A 24,003-nucleotide genomic window follows, 5' to 3' on the forward strand; every position below is an offset into this window, starting at 1 on the left:
GTGCTGGAGATAACACTACTAGTGACCCCAGTCTTCTCTGACACCTGCAGTCCATTCTAGGTAGAATTGAGCTACTCAGAAAAACACACCAGCTCTTTGATGATGGTAGATACTCAGTGGAGAAATGGGCTTTGCTGTACTGAGAGCCAATTCCCCTCAGAGCAGCTCAACAATTCCCCAGGTCAAGACAAGAACCACAGAGAGTACCAGAGATTTCTCCTCCCTAGTCCGCTGTATCACAATGTCATACTCTTGCTTCCCTTTATACCTCCTCTCCTTGACCGTTCCAGCTCTTTGAAGTTTTCTGGGTGTTTTGACCACTAGCTAAAAAGGAAAAATTGTGGGGTGACAAAATCATTCCCTATACAAACCCCCCAAGTGTTTCCCTCCCACCTCCTCCCCATCCATACTCTCTCTCTCTCAACTTAAAGAATACAGATGCCACAGTTCTTTCCTTTCATTAATAGAGAAGCCAAAGTTCTACTCATTAGGTGGACATTGGGACTGGAATCCTGGTTTCTCAATTTTGTCATTTTTTTTTCCATTTCACAGCCCTGCTTTCATAAAGCTGGGGTTTTGCAGTGGTTATCATCAAGTTTGGAACTACAGGCACTTATTTTTCTCTCATTTTGCTTATGAATTTTTCTAAATTTTTTTCTATGAAGTCTATGTGTTAGTTTTGCATTAGCTTGGGTATTCTAGCCACAATAGCAAACACATGTGAAAATTTCCATAGCTCAAGAAAAATAGCTTATTCCTTGTTTATTTATAGTCCAAAATGAGTGTTCCTGAACAAAAGTATAGGTTTCCTAGAAGGAGTGGTCCAGGAAACCTGTTCCTTCCAACCTAGAGTTCCTCTATTCTCAACACCATATAGTAAGCTGTGATGTTTTGTCTAAAGCCAGAGAAAGGAAAATAACATGGAAGAGTATGTAAGGGAGAATTTAATGAGTGAGACCAGGAAGTAATCTGTATCATTTCCATTTATACCCTGATTGGCTAGAACTCAATTGCAAAGCAGGGTAGGAAATGTAGTTTATCAGTACGCAAAGGAAGAAAAGGATATGAATATAGTGAATTGCTGGCCAATGTGTGCCACACTTGTGTAAGAAAGGAAAGTTGAAATTAAAATGGAAAAAGGAAGGTAAATCCCTCTGTAATCTTCAGCTCTCTCTCGCACAGCACTTTTATACTCAAATCCTCACTCTCCCACTGTCAAGAAATGGCCTTCATCCTCAAGGGCATGGACAGACTGGGTTCGGTTTTTTTGTTTTTGTTTTTGTTTGTTTGTTTGTTTGTTTTGTTTTTTTTGTTTTCTGATATAAAGTGAGTGTAGGAAAGAGAGATACTGGTCAGGGCTCAGAGTCAGTGCTGTGACTTGGGTGTAAGTCCTCCTCCCCACTGGGGGTGCTATCAGCATATAGGTGCTGCCTTTCTGCCCCACAGTATTGCTTGTACTCTGATTATGCAGAAGATTGTGATGTCTGCATTCTTTATCTCGAGTGATGAACTTCCTCCTCTTCCACACACCTATATCACTGTCAGAGTAACTCTATTCCCCGTACCTCTTGCAATAAATCCAGAACCACTGTGTGCCCAAGGGCCTGACTCATGTTCCCTGTACCTTGCTCTTTACCATCCCTCTATATGAAGCCACTTGCCCAGGATGTATTACCTCAGATGCAGCTGGCTATCAACCACTGCCTAAGACTTTTTCTACTTATAAGTATTAGGCACATAGCAAATGTAATTAGAAAATAAAGTTGATGAACTTATTCACATTAAATATAAACAGCTTACTGAATCTATGTCTGAAAATATTTGCATTTTAACAACAAAGTACACCTTAACATTCCCAAATTCATCTCAAAAAGTGGTTTTTCAAGTTTATCTACTATCCAGTAGAGAGAGATTTGGGGGCAAATGAGGGGCTTTCTTGGTGGGTCCCCAAATCTGTTACAGAGAAATGAAGTGGCCAGGTAGGTACTTAGTATGCATGTATGTGAGCACATCCCCAAATGTTTACAAATTTTTATTTTCAGGGAGAATATATTTTCTTTCAATATATGGTCAAAGATGTGAGTAAGCGTTCTTAAAAAATACACAAATATTTGTGAGTAACCACGGCCGTTTCTGGGTAATCTACAGTTCATGCACCACTCTACTGCTTCTCTAAGCACTGGACAGGAGCAGAAGAAAGCAGGTCATGGGAGAGAGGGACAGTGTGACCAGAATCATCTCAAAGGCCCAAACACAGAGCTCATGAGAGTGCACATTCTCACAGGTACATACTAGGAAATATTCACCTTCCTTTTTTTGGCAGAAGTCAGTTTGTTCCCAGTGTACTAGAATGGAATGGAACAATGAGACTCATTACCAAAAGTGTAGGGTCCTGTCCAGAACTTTGAATTCTCTCTGGGAGCAGTGGGCAGAGAGAGACGATAAAAAGAGGTAGAAGTTAGCTTTGTATATGTAGCCTACAACTTGAAGGGCCCTCAATAGAGAGGAGAGCAGTGAGGTCCTGAGTTTTGTCCTCATTCCTTAGGAAGACAGACCTATAATTTCATGGGAAAATTCATAGGGCATATATACCCAGGGCTGTATCTTTTCTCCTATGGACTGTATCAGGCCACAGTGGTCTTTAAGGCCATGATAGTCAATGACTCTCTCCTCTGTCCTTCATGCCCTCCCAGGCATAAGGGAATATGGGCCAGGCTGTGGATAATATCCTACGGAGGTTTGCTGAAGATAGTGACTGGTTCCATCTTAACAATTTATGTAGTCTTCTGTCTTGATGATGGGATGGTGTTGATGAACAAGAAGTACCCACCAAGATTTCTGTACCCCAAAGAGTGGCAGCACCTCACTATGTTCATCCTCTTCACCCTCAATGGCTGTGTAGATGTCATGAGCAAGAACTTGCTACCTCAGAGGTGTGTGGTCCTAGAGAAAGGTACCCTGGTCCTGACCTTCTATGTGCTCCTGCTGCTGTTGATGTCACACGGCCAGGACTCAACCGGGATAGAGCTTCAGGTTCATTATCTGCTCATCGTGGTGGTGTTCCTGTTGATGCTGGTGTTGACCATAGAGCTGTGGACTCCTGACACATTTCACCTCTTGCTGATTGAGACTTTTCTGTTTCTGACGATGGGCTCCTGGCTGATACAGGGGGGCTTTATTCTGTACAGACCAGTCACTGGCTACCCATGGCAGGATGATGACATCAGTGACCTCATGTTTATCACCACCTTCTTCTGTTGGCATGTGATGATCAATGCTTTGTGTCTGCTGGGAATCTATGGAATCTCTTCCTTTTGGCATCATTGTTACTGTCCCAGCTTGAAGCTGATGGAATCCAAAGAAGCTCCACATCACAAGGGCACTACAGGACCCCTCTACAAATTGCTGCGGGAAGTGGAACAGTCAGAGAAAGATGACCAGGCTCCTCTCCTTTCAAAGAGCTCTCCCTGAGACAGGGCCTAGAATGCCTGGCCCATTGTCCACTCATCTTTTCCCTTGTGTGTTCTCTCAGACACGTGCAATGTACCCTTTTCGGTCCCCAGTGAAGGTAATGGCCATGAAGGAGAGCAGTTGGTCTCCATCTGCTGGTACATCTCCTGCCCTTGATCTTCTAGTTGCTGAGGAGATGAGGAGAGAGGAACCTGAGAAAGAGATGCTGATGGGATTGGTGGGGTGGTAGAGAGAGCACCAGGGGAGTAGGAAAGTGTAAAAGCCATGAGGGGCAGAGGATGCGATAGAAGGGAGGCCTTCAAAGGGAGGAGAGCAGAGTCTAGCAGTCATGCCACCACCAGCTACTTCTCTAGGATTTTACTCAAGGAATAAAAACTTCTCATAAATCAAAACTGCAATATTGGGTGTTTCTGTTTTCCAGCTTAAGTGACAACACCATGTGGAAACAGATGTGGTACAATTCACTTATCCCGTTGAAGTGGTAAGAATCTTATATATATTTTTGAATTTGGGTAGATTCATATCATTTCGAATTTTGCACATAAAGTGAAAATCGGTAATTTCATATCACAATTTTTCAAATTTCCATAAGCCAAATTTTCATTAAATGCCACCACATGTCTTATTCCTGACTTCTAATCCAGGCAAAGCAAGCTTATAAGCTACTTGTTTACCACCAGTCCCACCAGCAATCTACTAGATCCTAATTTATTATGTACTACTCTTGTGCCTTTGCCAAATAATAAGGTGTACAATTTAGAAAATGCCAGTGCCAGTCACATATTTAGTACACAGTTATTTTTTTACCCAGCATTAAATCTCCTTGCACTGCTACCACCAAGAATTCCTTCTCCAGAAACATTTGTTATGTTCCTTTGACCTGTAACTCCTCAGCAACTCATCTAATTGTGCTTTGTGATTTTGCCCACACTGCTGATACATTCAGCTCTGTCCTATTTCTCATGAGGAAGTTTTGCCTCACTGAAAGTTAGGCTCCTTAAGAATGGAGAATTTGTCATATCCTAGTTACCTAATTTGCTTTGCATATTCCAGGATATAACATTGTCCTCTATGTGGTTGATACTTAAGGAAGTTTCATTTTCTTCCAGAGCCTCCTTTTCCTGTGTCTCCTAAATATAATGTTTGACTGCTCTGTGAACTCTCAGGGAGGCATCTACAGTCTAAAGTCTAAATCATCTAAGCAGTGTGTCCACTCACTTCCTGCTCTGTGTGTAAAATAAAACCTCCACTGACCTATTTGAAAAAGTTTCTCTGTATGTTATTGCTTAGTTTATCTTCATAAGGTACCCCCTGTTGGCTTTCCAGAAGTTTCTACAACTAAGACTCTGATGGGCTAATGTGTCCAAAGACTCATGGCTGGCCAGAGTCAGGACAGAAACCTAAGCTGGCAGGTCTGAAAGTCAAGTGCCTGCTTCTGTAGCCTGGGCTCCACTGACTTCTCTGTAGAGGAGGGGTTGACTGATCCAGACAAGGAATGGGCAGAAAGTAGGCAGTGAGGATACCCACTGTGCATGAGTAGAACAGTGCAATTACCCATGCCCCTCCTCCTAAAGAGTACGTTTGTCTCTACCCCCTTGGCTCCTTGGGGTATGAAGAGGCTGATAGGCCCTTGCACTTCTGGCTGGGGCTTATATTTCTAGATACAGGCCAGAGCAGAGCCAGGAACAACATGTTTCTTTGAGTATTTCTAATCCTTCTTGTTTCTCCTGTTACACTTAGTTCCTGAGTGCTTTCCCATTAGTTTTCTTTGGGGCTCCCAATTTTTTTATTGCCATTTTAATATAATCATGGTAAATGATGAAGAAATACAGAAAACAACTCATTGGTCTTAACAAGTTATTTGTGCCCCATTTCTAAACTGCTAAGGAAATCTCTAATAATAAATTAATTTCTCCTAACATAATACACCATAAAACATACCTTCCAGTCAACATACTTGCATTTACAGAAATGTTTTTATGTATGTATGTATGTATTTATTTATTTATGTATTAATTGATTTTTATTTAAGTTTATTTATTTATTTATTTATTTATTCATTGAGAGAGAGAGAGAGCAAGTGGGGGAGGGGCAGAGAGAGGGAGAGAGAATCCCAAGTAGGCTCCTTGCTATCAGTGTGGAGCCTGACACGGTTCAATCCCGCAAACTGTGAGACCACGACCTGAGCCAAAACCAAGAGTCAGACATTTAACTGGCTGAGCCACCGAGGCACCCCAGAAACCTACTTAAATTAAATATACTTCTAATCAAAAAATTCTCCATGTTATTTTAATTGAATTCAGTAAACTTATTCTAAAATATATCTGGGAAAGAAAGATAGAGACGACCCTAGGTCTTTTTTTTTCCTAGAAGAAAAAAATGAGGAATAAATTGCTTTACCAGCTTTCATAATACACTATAAGAATTCAGTCATTAAAACTGTGGTGTAGGAGAAAGCAAGTATCATCATAGAGCCTTAAATCAACATTGTGTAATGTGACAAAGTCTCCAGAAACAGAAATACATAGTGGAAAAATTAAATACATGTTAAGAATGGGCTCTTCAAAAAATGTGAGGAATAACTGGCTCTGCACTTGGAAAAACAAAACAAACAAATAATAATATCCTAGTTTCTATCTCATACAACACACACACACACACACACACACACACACAATAATAGATAGACTGAAGAAAATAAACATGAGCAAGTAAGCCTAGAAAAATGTTTTGAAGGGATTAAAGGAGGATATTTTATATTAAAAGACATGAACATTTTTCTGGGAAAAAAACTGAAAAGATTACCCATTTTATTTAAATTTACCATAACTAAAAGACATAAGCAAAAGAGATAAAAGAGATACTGTGAAGGATATTTTCAACAAATGGAACAGAGAAAAATAATCTGATGCTCAGGATATACACAGATGTTCAAACATTAGCAAACAAAAAAGCAACATAATATTAAAAAAAACGGGCAGAAGATATAAATGACTATGTCTCAGAAGAACAAATGGGTAATAAATTTTTAAAAAATGTTTTAAAAATTGGTTAACCAATTTTGAGAAAAAGCAGATTTTTAAAAAGTAGGATCTTTATTTAATATCAGGTTGTCAAAAATTGTCAAAAGTATTAAAGAAATAATACTATCTGTTGCTGGAGACCATGTAGGAAAAAAGATGTAGGGAATTATCATACACTGCAGGTGGCAATGTGAATTGGTCTACGTTTCTTTGAAGTCAGTTTGGCAGAGGGTGCCAGAATTTAAAGTGTACATATCCTTCAACAGACAGCTCCACTTTATGCTGTCTGCAGTAGACATGTGTCATATGAGTCTAACACCATCTTTAGACTCATGAAAAGAGCTTCCCAACATTTGAACAATTTCCACTTTATCAGGCTTGCCTTCCTGGTAGATCTTTATTTTTAATTCCTGGTCTCCCTTGTAGCTAGCTAGGGTACAGTCATGTGACCAATTAGACGCACCCACTTAAGACTTCACCTCACAAGTGAGCAATGTAAGGAAACTGGCTGTGCACAGGGTTGCTATTCTGTAGGAGACTAGTGTCAATGTGTGTTCGTCAACACACTGGTCTGCCCTGTAGTTCTGGGGTCAGTGTCAAAAGCAGCAACCTAAGCCCATTTCGACAGTGCAATTCTGAGCATTGGTCCTTCACACTTAAACCTGAAGTCTTTTTCTCCAGCCATCCTAATGATTCTGTGAACTAACTTATCTATTTAAACAAATTCCTTCTCTTAAACTAGCCAGAGTAGATTCTTGTTGTCTATAGCTCTGACACAGTATCTATTCTAGAAATATTCACACATCTATACAAAGAGCATATACAAGAATGGTCACTGAAGTATTTTTTCCATGAGGAACTTTAAATAATAAACTATCACCAGTAGGGAAATGGTTCAATAAATTAGGGAGTACTGTACAGGACTTAAAAAGAACAGGGGAGATCTGTATGTCCTAACAAAAAAGATCTCCAAGATGAAAAAAGCTAACTTCAGAAAATATGGAGCATCTGATCCAGGTTTTGGAGACAGTTATGTTCTTGTTAACTTCAGAAGGTCTTAATTCTTCTTCTTACACCTACCAAGAGCAGTCAGGACCACAGGGCAATCGGAAGAGATGACATCCTGATGGTGTGGTCACTTGCTTCATTTAACATACTGTGCAGAAAACTCTCTATCCATCTGAATACTAATCCAATTGGATTTTAGCCTATAACTAATGTGACCATGTAATTTATCATTCAAACTTGAACCCTTGAGAAAGAAAAGGCAAAATTAATACTTGTACTGGGACAACAGGTAAAAACCAAACTCCAACAGACACATTGGGATTCTTGGTTACTTTACCTATAACCTAAAAAAGACATACTGTTTATCTTAAGTTTGCCCCTCCAAATCCACCTTTCACTTCCATCCTGCTCTTTCCCACGTGACTGCCCTGGTCTGTAGCACATCATTATTCCTTACCCTTGGCTTCAGGCAACCTTTGGCCAATGACAAGCCCCAGCAGGAGGATGGTTTAAGAGAATGAGATTAGGGTTTTGATTTTTTGTTCTTTTTGCTCCTGCCTCTGGGGTCACATCAGGCTGGCAGTATCTTGCCACCATGACACCATCAGTATCCATTTCCTAGACTACCATAACAAGTTACCACAAACTAAGCAGCCTACAGCAGAAATCTACTGTCCCACAGTTTGGGATGCCAGAAGTCCAAAGTCAAGGTGAAGGCAGTGTTGAGTCCTTCTGGAGGATCTGAGGGAGAATCTGTCACATGTCTCTCCCTCAGCTTCTGATGACTGCTGGCAGCCCTTGGCATTCCTTAGCTTGTAGATACATCATTCCAAGCTCTGCTTCCATCTTTACATTGTCTTCTCCTCTGTGTGTTTCTGTGTCTCAAATATTCCTCAGACTTTCTCTTATAAGGTTACCTGTCATTGGATTTATACCCTACCCTAAAACCAGGATGATTTCATCTCAAGGTCGTTACCTTAATTATATCCACAAAGACCCTTTTATCAAATAAGGTCACATTCACAGGGTCCTGAGGGTTAGGACTTGGAAATATCTTTTTAGGAGTGACCATTCAACCCACTACACAGTCCTAGCATATGCCAGAACTTCTCCTACTTAGGTACTTTGGTGCCTAGAGGTAATAACAGCTCCTACTGTTACTCAGCTCTCTCTTGTGATCTCCTTGCACCCTGCACACATATATGTAAGAAGCACCTTTTATTAAACCTTTCTTGAACTATCCCAGTGTGTGTGGCCATCTATTTCCTAGTGGGACCCTATCTGAAACATCAGTGAAGTAAGTGTACAGGAGGCCAGAATCCTTAAATACAATTCTCCCTCCAGATATCTGGAACAGTGACAAGAGAAAAACTACAACCGAATTTCACAAAAGTGAACATATAATGAAGGAGACTAATTTCCAAACATGTGGGTAATAAATTAAGGGGGTCTTCCAACTTCAGTCAAGACAACCAAAGGATTTAATTAATGTATTCAAAAATCCTAAATAGCCGCAGGAAACAAAATCAATGTACAGAAATCAGTTGCATTTATATACACCAATAATGAAGCAGCAGAAAGAGAAATCAAGAAATAGACCCCATTTACAATTGTGCCAAGAACCATAAAATACCTAGTAATAAACCTAACCAAATATGTGAAAGAACTGTATGCTAAAAACTATAGAAAACTTATGAAGGAAATTGAAGAAGACACAGAAAAATGGTAAAACATTCCATGCTTATAGACTGGAAGAACAAATATTGTTAAAATGTTGATACTACCCAAAGCAATCTACACATTCAATACAATCCCAATCAAAATTGTACCAACATCCTTCTCAAAGTTAGAACAAACAATCCTAAAATTTGTATGGAACCACAAAAGATCTCGAATAGCCAAAGTTATGTTGAAAAAGAAAACCGAAGCAGAAGGCATCACAATCCTGGACTTTAGCCTCTACTACAAAGCTGTAATCATCAAGACAGTATGGTACTGGTACAAGAACAGACACGCAGACCAATGGAATAGCATAGAGAACCCAGAATTGGACCCATAAATTCATGGCCAACTAATCTTTAACAAAGCAGGAAAGAGTATCCAATGGAAAAAAGACAATCTATTTAGCAAATTGTGCTGGGAGAATTGGACAGCAACATGTAGAAGAATGAAACTAGACTACTTTCTTACACCATACACAAAAATAAACTCAAAATGGATGACAGACCTAAATGTGAGACAGGAAACCATCAAAACCCTAGAAGAGAAAGCAGGCAATAACCTCTTTGACCTCAGACACAGCAATTTCTTGCTTGACGTATCTCCGAAAGCAAAGGAAATAAAAGCAAAAATGAACTATTGGGACCTCATAAAGATAAAAAGCTTCTGCACTGCAAAGGAAACAATCATAAAACTAAAAGGTAACCAACAGAATGGGCTAATATATGTGCAAATGATATATCAGATAAAGGGTTAGTATCCAAAATCTATAAAGAACTTATCAAACTCAACACATGAAAAATAAATAATCCAGTGAAGAAATGGGCAGAAGACATGAATAGACATTTTTCCATAGAAGACATCCAGGTGGCCAACAGACACTTGAAAAGATACTCAACATCACTCCTCATCAGGGAAATACAAATCAAAACCACAATGAGATATCACCTCACACCAGTCAGAGTGGCTAAAATTAACAACTCAGAAAACAACGGATGTTGACAAGGATGTGGAGAAAGGGGACCCTCTTGCACTGCTGGTGGGAATGCAAACTGGTGCAGCTGCTCTGGAAAACAGTGTGGAGGTTCCTCAAAAAATTAAAAATAAAACTACCCTACAACCCAGCAATAGTGCTACTAGGAATTTATCCAAAGGATACAGGAGTGCTGATTCATAGGGGCACATGTATCCCAATGTTTATAGCAGCACTTTCAACAATAGCCAAATTATGGAAAGAGCCAAAATTCCATCAACTGATGAATGGATAAAGAAAATGTGGTTTATATACACAATGGAATACTACTTGGCAATGAGAAAGAATGAAATCTTGCCATTTGCAACAATGTAGATGGAACTGGATGGTATTATGCTGTTATATAAGTCAGAGAAAGACAGATACCATATGTTTTTCCTCATATGTGGAACTTGAGAAACTTAATGGAGGACCATGAGGGAAGGGAAGGGGTAAAAATAGTTTCAAACAGAGAGGGAGGTAAACCATAAGAGACTCTTGAATGCGGAGAACAGACTGAGAGTTGATGGGGAAGGGGGGCGAAAGAGGGAGTAAATGGGTGATGGGATTTGAGGAGGGCATTTGTTAGGGTGAGCACTGGGTGTTGTATGTAAGTGATGAATCACTAAATTCTATTCCTGAAATCATTATTACACCATATGTTAACTAACTTGGATTTAAATTAAAAAAATAAATTAAAACAAACAAGCAAACAAACAAAAAACATGTGTGGCCCCATTAGCGGAAGACTGTAACCAAAATGAAGCAGGGATCCTAATGAGAATGAGAAGCTTCAGGACCATGAAGTTCCTTTGCTCTCTGTCTATAATTAATTACAAGGCAGCCTTTGTGAATTTAGTTTCCTGAGCCCTAGAAACACTGGCTTGAACAGGGCACATGAGAATAATTCTAGACTTTAAGATACTGAAAGCAGAGAAGGGAGTTGGTTGGGAGAAATCAACTTAACCCCTCAGGTAATTTGTCGCATTAACGTTGATGGACAAGTGTTGAATTTACATGAGCTTCCAGGGTCCTCTTGGAGGCCTGGCAGACAACGTACACTAACCGATTTAGAACAGATAAATCTAAATCTTGTAGGCTTAACACAAAAGAAGGTTATTTCTCCCATACTTATAAGTCTTCTACCTGGTCTTTCAGATGTGACTCCTTTCATCTTGTGACTTTGTCCTTGTCTAGTGCCTCACAGTCCTCTGTATTCAGCCAGCAGATATGGAAAAATAAAAGGTGAGGAATAGGAGGAAGTTTCTATAGGTCCTGTCTTGAAATGGTGTACATCACTTCCCTACACATTTCACTGGCCCAAACTCAGTCACTGAGTGGCTGGGAAGTGTGGTCCCAGCAATACTCTACATTGTGGGAAGGGAGCAAGAGTCGGTGGTCAGATAGCTGTATCTCTCACAGGGAAATCTGAGATTTACCATGAGGTTCCCAAATTGCAGAATTAAGATTTCTGAACAAGAGGGAGCAAAGGTTAACTCCTAATTGGGGTATGCATATTCTGGTTTAGAAGAGAAATAATCTATGGAACAAAACAGACTCAAGGTCCTTGAGTTCTGTCCTTGGCCATGGGTATGCATTAATAGCATAGTCATAAAGGAATAAACAGGTATAACAGAGGTAAGTTGAGTACATACTTCTACCTTGCCAAAAGTTTCCAGAAGAAAAATAAATTTGCAGCTGTTGAAATGTGATCGTCAAAAAATACCTGAAATCAATTACATAAACTGTGAAACCTAAGTCATAATTATGCAATGAGGTATAAAGCTCACGTTTTAGAAAATGTCAAAGAGGAAAATTATAGGCTGGTGTGCCAAGAGAAATAAAGTATATATATCCTTTCAAACAAAGAAATTAGAATGTTGTTTTCCATCTTCTGTGAGCCTTGTTTTGAAAAGTCAATGACAAACCCCAAGGTTTGGTAACCCTTACTAGAAATAAGATGAAAGTTAGGCCCATGAACAATGGGCTATCTCTGACCTTATGCCTATTTTCATGGACCCACTTCCTGTGTTGTTCTGCTTGAGTTCCCAGCCTCCGTCTTTCTTTCTTCCTGTGGTGTATTCTGCCTTGCAGCAAGGTGAGTTGCAATCATTTTTTGTTGTTGTTGATGATGATGTTCCTCGTAAACAAAAGGAGGTAAATTAAAAGATGCTTTTGGAAAGCACCATAGTAAAACCCCATGGCTATCAAGAAGTTTATACTATAGTTCTCTAGATGCCATTTTGACCAGACTTCTATCTCCTCCATAATCTGTTCTTTTCACTAAAACTTTAAAATTCACTCAACATGTCACTCCATACTGTCTAAATCTGCACAATCCAATATGGCAGCCACTAACCACATATAGGTATTGAGTGCTTGTAATATGGCTTGTCTGAACTGAGATGCACTATGAGTATAAAATATAGACTGGAGTTTGAAGACTTAGCATGAAATGAGGAATCTAACATACTTCATTTTTAATTTTTATATTAATTACATGCTGAAATAACATTTTAGATACATTGGGTAAAAATAATACTTCATTAAATTTCACCATTTTGTTTTTAATGTGCAAAATTCAAAATTTAAAATTACATGTCATATTTGATTTCTATGGAAGAGAGGTAGTCTAAATAGTTCTCTAATGTCTGTATTGTGTGTGTGTAGAGATGTGTGCCTTCAACTAAATCATAAGCTCTTTGAGGGTAAGAACTATGTTATATATTTTTTTATATGCCCTATTATATTCAGTAGAATCCAGAGTAGTAGAAAATTCCTCAGGAATTTGAAGACTTTCTTGCTCATTCTAGCATTTTATGCCAAACAATCAGCAATGGCTGTGCCTGGGGACCCACTAGAATGTGGGGAGGGGGGTAAGGTAGGTCTGAGGGGAGTCTCAATGTAAAGCAACCAGGACATGAAGGAACTCTGTGGGCTCCTGTGGTCAAGCAAAGTTTCCCTAATGAGACAGCTGTCCAGGTACTCATTGTCCACAGACTCTGGAGCTGTCTGCCAGTTCTGCTAATCATTCACCACCTTTGGCTTCCTTCTCGGCTAGTCGTGGGCAGGGTCTGGTTTGGGATAGGTGATTCCTATCTTCAAAGTCTGAGATCAGGATGTCCATGTTTTAATGAACAAAATGTAGTGCTGGTGCCTGGCCAAGATGGGGGGGGGGGGGAGGGGGGGCTGAGCATTCCAGATGGGACCTTAATGGGGGCTACTTGTCCTCATATGTGCCACTTTCAACCTCGCATTGCTGATGGGTCAGTGCTGTTAATCTCCCTTCTCCTCTGACCACTGGCACCTGGCTCACGGCTGCCAGAAACAACTGGGAAGATGAGTGTGGGACCTGGCCTGAACTCTGCTGCCCCTACTTCATTTGGAACACAGCCTTGAAGTATGAGAAGCAAAATTAAAAGTGACTGAATGCAGTTCCCTGGGGCCTGTGGACCATGCACACCCCATCCAGTCCTCCTATTACTTAGGGGAGTGATGAACCCTGTGTTTCTGCCCAGAGCAAATCCAAAAACCAAAGAGAATCCCTGGGGTCCTCTCCTCCCTTACTCACCTCAGATGTGTCATGCAGCTTTTCCCTTTGAATCTCCTCCCTCTGAGCATTGAGCTCTACCATTCTCTCCAAGCGTTTTGTTAATTCACCAAAAGAAAGAAAGAAACAGGAGATAAACAGGCTCACTCTGTGTGACAACAGGCATGCTCTTTTATTTCCACATCAGTAGAAAGCTCAGTTCAAAATTCAATTTTTTTTTCACATAAGAGGTATGACATACAGCAAATGAAGAGAGAACTGGAATTAGAACCCAGATTTATGACTTCCAGTCGATGCATTTTCCACTTCCTTAGGCTTCCTTCTTAAAACTGTATTTCTAAACCTCATTGGTGGCAATGGTCACTTCCAGATTATAGGATTAAAGATCATTTTTAAGGTTGTTCCTTTGCTTATATATTTACCTGATTTTTCTGACATGACTATACATGAATTGAAAAATATGCCTAAAAATAAATTTTAAAATAAGCAAATCCCTTAATAAAACAGAATTAAGCTTCATTTTTCCAACTTGCCTTTACACTCAAATCTTAGTCCTGCCAAATCTCTCAATAGTAAGAAGCAATCTGAATTATTGCCATCTTCAAGGGCAGAGAGAGAGATTTAATTTTTCTGGAATTAAGTGCACTTGAGAAAGAGTAGGTATTTGGATGGGGGTGAGGGCTCAGAGGCAGTGCTATGACCTGGGTGTAAATTCACCTCCTCTCTTCTAGAGGTGCTGTCGGCATACAGGTGCTGCCTCTCTTCCCCACGACTATGCTTGTACTCTGAGGATTGATGGCAGAAGACTGTGATGTCAGCATGGTTCATGCTGAGTGATGGACTTCCTCCCCCCACTTAGCACAATTGCCACACTCCAAAAAATTCCTATTTCAATACCTCCTGCAATAAACCCAACTCCATGTGTGGACCTAGGGCATGCCTCACATTCCCTGTACCTTTCTCTCCACCATCCTCTCTGCCTTATACTCAGCTCCCTGTTACCCAGTTCCTATACTCTGTCTTGTGAGGTGCATTAGACACTAGTGGAGTAACAGATAAATGAAGCTGATGGGCTAATTTGCACTGAAATACAAACGACCAACACCAATTCACTGGAGTCACGCACTCATCAGTATCTGCATCTGAAGAATTACACCTTAATCCCTTGTATCAGTTAAGAATGAATCAAGGGAGCAAAGGGTATGAAATATGGTTTTCTTATGGATATTAGACCTTATACATTTGTAAAAGAAGTCTACAGAAGGCTGTGGCCTTTCTGCTATGTGATGAGGCCTAAGGTCATTTCAGGTCAATATGGCAGCAGTCAGGAAAAGTATATTGCATGAAGTTAGGGAATATCAAGGACAAACCAAAACAGATGAGAACAAAATTGAGCCCATGTGTGCCTCTCACCACCCCATACTTCAACGGCAAGTGACCTGCAGAAGAAGCTGGTGCCCTTGACATGAAGACAAGCTGAGGGAGCTATAGGCCTGGCTGCTGCCCATGCCAAGGAGATGGGCATCAGTAACAGAACACATGAGCAACATGGCAGTGGCGCCTGGCACTCTATGCCTTCAGAGCATGTTTAGGTTGAAGTTTCACTTCCACCTTCTCATGTAAACCTCTCCTGTAGCCAACCCATCCTGGAAATGTCTATAAACAAGGAAATTCCGGAAAATATGGCTTAAGCATAGTTAGGATGACACACTACAAAACCACCACAATCCCTGAAAATCAATACCAAAAGACAGCTTTTCAGATCCATTTATCGGCCAGTTGAGATGTTGAAGTAGGGGTGTGGCCATGAATGGAGATCTGAAGAGGAGGTGGTGGTGAAGGACGCTTTCTTGGTGATCTTTAGAATGTGTCTATAAGAGAACAGAAAACCCAAGCAGACACTAGGTGTATATTATATGGTCACATATCCAAATGTTTATTATAAATACATGTGTCTAGAAAGGAAACCTTACAGTTGGACCGAAGTTACGTCTGAGAACTGAAGAATACTGTAGGGTTTGTGAGTGTCCAGGCTTCCTCAGGATACCAGAGCAACAACCCCTACCCCCATCCCATGCTCCTCTCCTTGTCTGAGTGCTGGGCAACACAAGGGGAGGGAAGCCATGGGAGAAAGGGACAGGTGTGAACAGAAGTACATCAAGGGCCATAGAGAGGAGTCTCTAAAATTACATTCACAAGTATTCTTCTTTGGCATAAGTCAGTTCTCAATGTTCCAGAATGGAATGGAACAATGAGGCTTTACTCCACCAAATATGTAGGCTTGTTTCAAGAAACATTTCCTCGGTGTGGGAGCAGTGGGTGGGGTGGGATGATAAAAGTTGGTGGAAGGCAATTCTTTCCAAAGCCCAGACCTTGAAGTAGTCCCAGAAGTTGTGGACTTGCCCAAAATTTGCTCTTCTCTCCTTCATTAGACAGATCTGTAGCTCAATGGGAACCTTTATTGGTCATGTGTACCCAGGGCTGTTTCTAATCTCATATGGACTGTGTCAGGCAATAGTAGTCTCCAAAGCTATGATATTCAAAGACTCTCTCCTGGATCCTTCATGCCATCCTAGGAATAAGACAAGATGGGCCTGTCTATGGAAAATATCTTATGGAGGTTTGCTGAAGATGTTGGCTGGCTCCATTTTGATAGCTTATGAGATCAGCTGCATTAAAGGAGGGTTGATACTAATGAACAGAGAACTTCCACCAAGATTTCTGTACCCCAAAGAGTGGCAGCACCTCACTATGTTCATCCTCTTCACCCTCAATGGCTGTGTAGATGTCATGAGCAAGAACTTGCTACCTCAGAGGTGTGTGGTCCTAGAGAAAGGTACCCTGGTCCTGACCTTCTATGTGCTCCTGCTGCTGTTGATGTCACACGGCCAGGACTCAACCGGGATAGAGCTTCAGGTTCATTATCTGCTCATCGTGGTGGTGTTCCTGTTGATGCTGGTGTTGACCATAGAGCTGTGGACTCCTGACACATTTCACCTCTTGCTGATTGAGACTTTTCTGTTTCTGACGATGGGCTCCTGGCTGATACAGGGGGGCTTTATTCTGTACAGACCAGTCACTGGCTACCCATGGCAGGATGATGACATCAGTGACCTCATGTTTATCACCACCTTCTTCTGTTGGCATGTGATGATCAATGCTTTGTGTCTGCTGGGAATCTATGGAATCTCTTCCTTTTGGCATCATTGTTACTGTCCCAGCTTGAAGCTGATGGAATCCAAAGAAGCTCCACATCACAAGGGCACTACAGGACCCCTCTACAAATTGCTGCGGGAAGTGGAACAGTCAGAGAAAGATGACCAGGCTCCTCTCCTTTCAAAGAGCTCTCCCTGAGACAGGGCCTAGAATGCCTGGCCCATTGTCCACTCATCTTTTCCCTTGTGTGTTCTCTCAGACACGTGCAATGTACCCTTTTCGGTCCCCAGTGAAGGTAATGGCCATGAAGGAGAGCAGTTGGTCTCCATCTGCTGGTACATCTCCTGCCCTTGATCTTCTAGTTGCTGAGGAGATGAGGAGAGAGGAACCTGAGAAAGAGATGCTGATGGGATTGGTGGGGTGGTAGAGAGAGCACCAGGGGAGTAGGAAAGTGTAAAAGCCATGAGGGGCAGAGGATGCGATAGAAGGGAGGCCTTCAAAGGGAGGAGAGCAGAGTCTAGCAGTCATGCCATCACCAGCTACTTCTCTAGGCACAAGTGATTGCCTTTTACCTGAAAGTATAATGATTTGTCGCAATTCAAAACTGGAATCATTCAAGTCTTATCCTGATAAAAGTGAGTACTTCAGTTTGCTCACTAAAGTTGCACTGCCATGTGGAAGTAATATAAACAATTTATAATTAATTTATACATGTTGAAATTATTATTTTTATACCCCCTCCCATTTTTAAGGATTGCTTTCATTTCAAATCCAAATTCATAAAGCGAGACTTTATTAATGCTTTAACATAGCAATATTTCAAATGTGCAGACTTCAAACATAGAATTCAAATGCTCAGTGCTTTTCCAACTTCATATTTTACTACTCCTATTCCAACCAAAGCTTACCTATTTCACTATCACCACCTTCACGCATATAGTTTCCTAGATCGTGTCCTTGGGTCATATACTTGGGTTTTTGGGGAGGTTTTTCCTCAACACCTAAAGCATAGACTCCCAAAGGGTAAGGACTTTGCTGTATCCAAGTTACATAATTTCCTATGTATGTGGCAAAAATGTAGTGTAGGTAATGCTTAATAAAGGTTTGTTTGCTTCCAGAATCTCTGCCTACCCCTGTTGCTTCTAAATGTGTTTCAGGTCAGACTCAAGGTTCTGTGAACCTTGGGGAAACACCAACAGTACTAAAACCTGAATCATCTCCTTAGTCATGACCCCACTCTCTTCCTCATTCTTGGAGAAATAAAATCACTAACCTATTTCTGAATTGTTTACTCTGTTAGTGCTTTTTAATCCGTAAGGAACTTCCAGAAAACTGAGACTCAGCAGGTTGATTTACCCATCTTATAGCTGGTACAAGGCAAGACAGGAATTTGAGTGCAGGTATGTTTGACTCTAGCCAGTGACTGTGTCCTCTGGGCCACAGTGACTCTGCTAATGGCAATGGTGAAGGAAATGATCCTCAAATTGAAATTGTTTTATTTTTTAGTTTTTTTTTTAATGTTTATTTATTTTTGAAAGAGAGAGAGACAGAGTGTGAGCAGGGGAGGGGCAGGGAGAGAGGGAGACACAGAATCTGAAGCAGGCTCCAGGCTCTGAGCTGTCAGCACAGAGCCCGACGTGGGGCTCGAACTCATGAGCAGTGAGATCATGACCCAAGCTGAAGCCGGGCATTTAATCAACTGAGCCACCCAGGCGCCCCAAATTGACATTGTTTTAAAAAATAAGAAAGAAAAAAAGGGAGGAAGGGAGGGAGGGAGGAAGGAAAAATGGCCACCCAGAAGGCCCAGCTAGAACAAAGTGGTGCATGTACATACCCTAGACGCCCCCTACAGTGCGTGTCTCTGTCAGAGTTTCTGTCCACCACCCAATACCCCCACCCCAGCCTCCCCTTTGAGTGAGAGTCTGGCCAACTCTCAACTTCTGGCTGGGTCTTAAATTTCTGGGCTCAGATCTGAGTGAGGGCTGAGGATAAGATTTGTTTGTAACCACGTTTTCTGATCCTCGCCATTTTCCCCTTAACTCTTGGGCGCTACACCCTTTTCCATTACCCTTCTTGGGGGACTTTGTCTTTACCTCTTCCACACACTGGTGGGAGATGATGAAAAAGCACAAAACACTGTGAAGCTGCTCTTTTCTAGTCATTTGAAGCCTAATTTTATAATAAACAAATGTCTGGTAATCAGTTGATACTCCCAACATAGTATCTCTTAAATATCCACTGTAGGTAATAAACGTGCATGTTATTAATTTACTGTATTTGAGATATAACACAGAGGCTCTCCCCTTGAAGGCCAGTCAGGAAAAAAATTCCCACCCACTCTTAAGCTTGGGGAAGATATTTGTAATTCTCAAAAATTACACCAGAGGGCGCTACGATCACACCGCCCCAGCCAAGCCTCTGGCTCTCCAACCTGGTAAACAAGTCTTCTCAGAACTGATTTAAAAGAAGGGGGGGTGGGGGGGAGGAGGTCAGGAAAAACAGAACTAAGTCTAAGTATTGCCCAAGCATCCAGAGAACATATCTCAGGGTTGTTTGTTTCCCATTAAAATTTGGCATATGAACGTGAAGTAAACAGGGATTCCAATCAACTAATGGGTTAGAGGTGAGGGAGACAGGACTGTGGATCCAGTTGAGGATATCTCTGGGAAGGGTACCAACTAAAGGACACACTCTGGTCCAAGCAAATTTTTTTTTTTTTTTACCACAATGCTAAATTTCCTAGGCTTTTAAAATTAAGCTTCACAACTGTTTAAATCAATCCAGAGAACAGAGAGAGATCCATACATATACTGGGAATAAGGAACAAGATTTATCTATGAAAATTTCAGATTCACAAAATAATGCAACTGCGACAGATTACTAAATATGAAAAATGATCTCCAAAGATTCCTTTAAAGAGAACCTGACATAAAGCATTTTTTTTTTTCCTGGTCATCTAGTTACTCACGAAGAATATATTGAATGTCCACCATATACACGGAAGGCACTGGGTGAGCCACAATGTAGGATTCAGAGGTAAACTGGTCGGTCCCCTCACTGAGTCCTTTCCTTAATGGGGACAAGAGGGATGGCAGCATTGTGATGGTGGTGGCGGCCCCAGAAAGCACCAGCCGAGACCTGAGGACACTGGAGGAGAAACACAAAAGGCTCTCAAGGGAGTCACACCTGTGAAATGCATTAGGCTGCCCTAAGGTGACCTCAGCAAGTGACTACATGTGATAGCGGCCTCCCTCAGCCTCCTCATCTTGTAGCATGATGTGTAGACTAGTTCTAGAATTGCACAGCTTCAGTTTTCTCAGCAAGGCTTATTTTCCATGTTGTTAGCTATGATGAACTTCATTCTTCCCAGTTCCCCAGTTTCCTATTTGACTCAAGATTTAGGATAAGGCTCAAACACACCCAAACTTCAGCCAGAACACGCAATTTGGGAAATGGGGGTGTTCCCTATATCCAAATGATTTTGAGGGGCCTTCAACAAAACGCCTATTAGGCTAAAAAACAAAGAGCTGAGACCTGAACTTCTAGTTTCCTATCCGGAGCTTAAGAATATCAAACAATCAGAAAGGACATAAAGAACAATTCCTCTATGTTCAGTGTTTGGTACTGAATTGAGGTAAAACCTAGTCCTTCCTTCTTTCATTATGTAGGTGAAACTGGAAAGCTTGGCCAACTGTAGCTTCTCCCCAAAATTTGGTTTAAGAGTAATGACATCAACTTCCAAGGCTGTTTCTTTTGTTCTTGTTTTATTTTGGTTTTAAGATTATATTATAGTCTATTCTTTTGGAAAGAACTGGTGTTGGTTTATTTAAAAAATAATGATAATAAAGGAATTTATAATTCTGGGTTGGGTTTCCAGGGTGTTCCTCAAGCCTGGGTCTCGGCTATTTTTCTTTAGCCTGAGCTAAGAGTTTTGTTGAATGTCTATTAGGGAAAACTAATGTCTATATAGGGAAAACTCCATTTCCCAAACTGCCTGTTATGGCTGAAGGTTTGATTATGTTTGAGCCCTACACCAAATCTTGTCTGTAATGAGTGCAAAACAACCACACAGGCCCTGGGAAAGCACTTCCAGATCACTAGATGGAGAATTTTACAACTTGCAGAGTGAAAACGGGTCCTTTGGAAGAGAGAGAAAGAAATTGAGAGAAGAACTCACAGGTAAAGCCCACCCAAGACAAAGCCTTTACTGAAGGTTAGAGAACAACACTGAAGAAATGCTTTCAGTCCCCTGCCTGTTCTGCAGATTTGGAAGGAACAATTTTTACCTGTAATACTGCTCTCCCACTCCACTTACCTGGTGGATGCAACTACCCTACACTAAGAGAGAAAAACCAGACTTCAAAGCACAGGTAATAGAACCCGCAGTTGGCTTTGATACTGGGTGTACCAAGAGATGCAGTAGTTCACGGGTTCAAGCATTCTAATGCCCTTTTTATGGAGAGGGTGGGAAATGGGGGCGAGTGGCAATTTAGAAAAGAAGGGGGGAGAACAAAGGGCAGCAGACAGAACAAAGTCAAACTTCAGTTTGGAACAGACAGTCCTACTTTTAACTTCTTTAAAAGTACAGTCTGGGTTTCTGGGGGTGAACCAGTTAACTTCATCTGCTTTTTCTTCCCTCGTACTCTTTTAAGCTTCCCTGATCAGTCCTTGGACTCCTTTGAGCCCTAATTGGGTTGGTTTAAGTAAGTATGGGGCTGACCAAGGACAAGGCCTCTTGTTCCCTCCTGAAAGACTCAGTGGTCATGTATTACGTTTCTAACCTTCACAAAGTATGCCTCTGGTCACATGAATGGATCAAAGCAAATCCATTTCCATTCTTGGAAAAGCAGCTCAAAGCACATGTTCCCTTGATGGTGCCGCTGTCATTTCTGTGTGATCAACAAACATCATTTATTGAACACTCGCTCGGGACACCATTGGGGGATAGAAAGATGAATGCATTGCTCAAGGAGGTGAAGATAGCTAGCAAATGAAGCAGGTACTCACATAGCAAAACATAATACCATAAGTTTTAAAAACTGCATTTTCTTCCTACTATATGCATCTCAGATGCTGGTGGTGATGAGCCTAGAGGCTCTGGTTTATGCTTAGGCAGTTTGGCATCTGAAAATTAACATCTTTTAAAATAAAAACATCACCTTTCCTCTCTCCCTCCTCAACCATTTAACCTTGAGACTGAGTTAGAAAGTTGTACTTAATGGGGAAAAAAAATAATCCAATCTCTTTGAATTACCTTGATCTATAATAATTACAATTACTGTTTTTTAAGTTTACTCTATGCATATAGTGTATATGCTATCAGAATTAATCCTTACAAGGTGGCTGATCTCCCTATTTTGTAGGCAAGAAAACTGTGATTTCATGTGGCTAAGAAAGCTAACACAAAGTGGGTAAGAAGTAAAGCCCAGATTTGAACCTGTTTGTATGACCTGAAGCCCAGCCTTGAACCACCATACCTAATGCTTCAACACGCACTGAAACTTAAGATGGAATCCGTCACATTTGCAAGACACCTTACCCAGTGCAGAATGTCATCTGTCTGAAATATAACAAAATCCCATTGGAGATGAAAGCTGCATCTGTCATTTAAAAGCATTACAGTGTCAGACACACTCTGGGATGGAAGGATGTTGACCAAAGAAGCCAAGTTATGTGTGTGTGTGTGTGTGTGGTCACAGGCAACATTTCTTTTCCAAATTTGTGGTACAAAATATAACCACAAGAACAAACTTCTTCCCTTCCTCTTCCAAAGGCACTGAAGCCTAACTTCTCAGTCTTTACACAGAAAAATCTCAAAGTCTCAAATATTGGGACTCCTGAAAAGATGCTATAAAAGTGAGACACCATCAGGTGGTGAATTTCAGGCAATAAAAATAAAGAAGTCAAGTAAGGAGCACTGGTAGCAATGAAAATATATGTGTGTTGTGTTGAAACAAGCATCCGTTTCAATATTGTATTCACATACCTATTTTCTCAACCATCACAGAAAAGCTGAGAGAAGGAAGGGGTCCCCACTCATTTTCCAGATGAAAAAGAAGGCACAAGGGGCAACTGCATAGTTTAGTCTGTTAAGCCATCAACACTTGACTTCAGCTCAGGTCATGACCTCAGGGTTTGTGAGTTCCAGCCCTCACATGGGGCTCTGTGCTGACAGTGCAGAGCCTGCTTGGGATTCTCTCCCTCTCTCACTGTTCCTCCCCCACTTGTGCTCTCTCTAAATAAATAAATAAATAGATAAATAGATAAATAAATAAAGTAAAAAAAAAAAAGGCACAAGAACTTACTTGAAAAACAAAAACAAAGCATTATATAAAAAATTCTAAAATGTTGACATACCCTGGGCTTCAAAGGAGGCTCCAGAAGACCTCCCTTTTCTTTCAGCCGCCCTCCCTTGGGGGAACAGCTTGCGCACAGAATTTCAAATCAGGTGGGCAGCTCTAAAGGTGCTCTCTTGAATCGCTTTATTTGCAGATGAGGAAACCTGGGCCCAGAGAGTCGCTGAGAGACTGGTCTCAGGAGTGGCAGGCGGAATCTGACAGGTCTCCTGACCATTGCTAGGCCCGCCAGGATCCTCTCTAGGGAATGGCAGGCTCAGCACGTTGATTACAGACGTGAGACCGCCGACTGCCATTGGCGTCCCAGTCCCACCGCGAGGGCGGGCCGCCCCCTCGGACGCCGCGCCTCAAACAAGCGCGGCGCGGAGAAGGGAGGGCTGGGGTTTCTCTAACAACAAAAGGCAAAATTACGTTCCTGGGGGCGGGGGGGGGGGGGTGGTCGGAATGTCCCCAGGGAGCCGTGGGGTCTGCGGCACGACCTCGAAAAACACAGGCCTCTCGCACAAAACTATCCAACCTGAAGGCTGCAGGGGCGGAGGCCGGGAGATCCACTGGGCGCCTCGCTCGGGCCCGGGGGTGGGGGCTGCGGGGACCGCCCGCGGAGGAGAGCGGCAGCCGGGCCAGGCGGGGTCCTTCCTGGCAGGAACTCGCCCGTCCGCGCGCCGCGGGCCAACCCTTCCTCTGCTCCCCTCCCCCCGCGCACCCCCT

General features: G+C 41.6%; 2 protein-coding genes and 1 long non-coding RNA gene across 3 annotated transcripts; 2 read left to right on the top strand and 1 right to left on the bottom strand.

The window, feature by feature from the left end:
- Nucleotides 1–2,565: 2,565 nt before the first annotated feature.
- Nucleotides 2,566–3,471, top strand: LOC102962979 (transmembrane epididymal protein 1-like). The gene has a single exon (XM_007096205.3). The coding sequence runs from the start codon at nt 2,566–2,568 to the stop codon at nt 3,469–3,471; it is 906 nt and encodes a 301-aa protein (XP_007096267.2).
- An 8,440-nt stretch (nt 3,472–11,911) lies between these two features.
- Nucleotides 11,912–13,847, bottom strand: LOC122236031. Its single transcript, XR_006214240.1, has 3 exons — nt 13,805–13,847; nt 12,232–12,373; nt 11,912–11,959 (listed from the first exon to the last, which is right to left on the bottom strand). It is a non-coding gene; the product is annotated as an uncharacterized LOC122236031 (long non-coding RNA).
- Nucleotides 13,848–16,103: 2,256 nt separating this feature from the next.
- On the top strand, nt 16,104–17,137 carry LOC102962702 (transmembrane epididymal protein 1-like). Its single transcript, XM_007096204.3, has one exon. The coding sequence runs from the start codon at nt 16,232–16,234 to the stop codon at nt 17,135–17,137; it is 906 nt and encodes a 301-aa protein (XP_007096266.1). The 5' UTR covers nt 16,104–16,231.
- Nucleotides 17,138–24,003: the final 6,866 nt, after the last annotated feature.

Source organism: Panthera tigris, chromosome F3 (genome assembly GCF_018350195.1).
Source record: "Panthera tigris isolate Pti1 chromosome F3, P.tigris_Pti1_mat1.1, whole genome shotgun sequence".
NCBI lineage: Eukaryota > Metazoa > Chordata > Mammalia > Carnivora > Felidae > Panthera > Panthera tigris.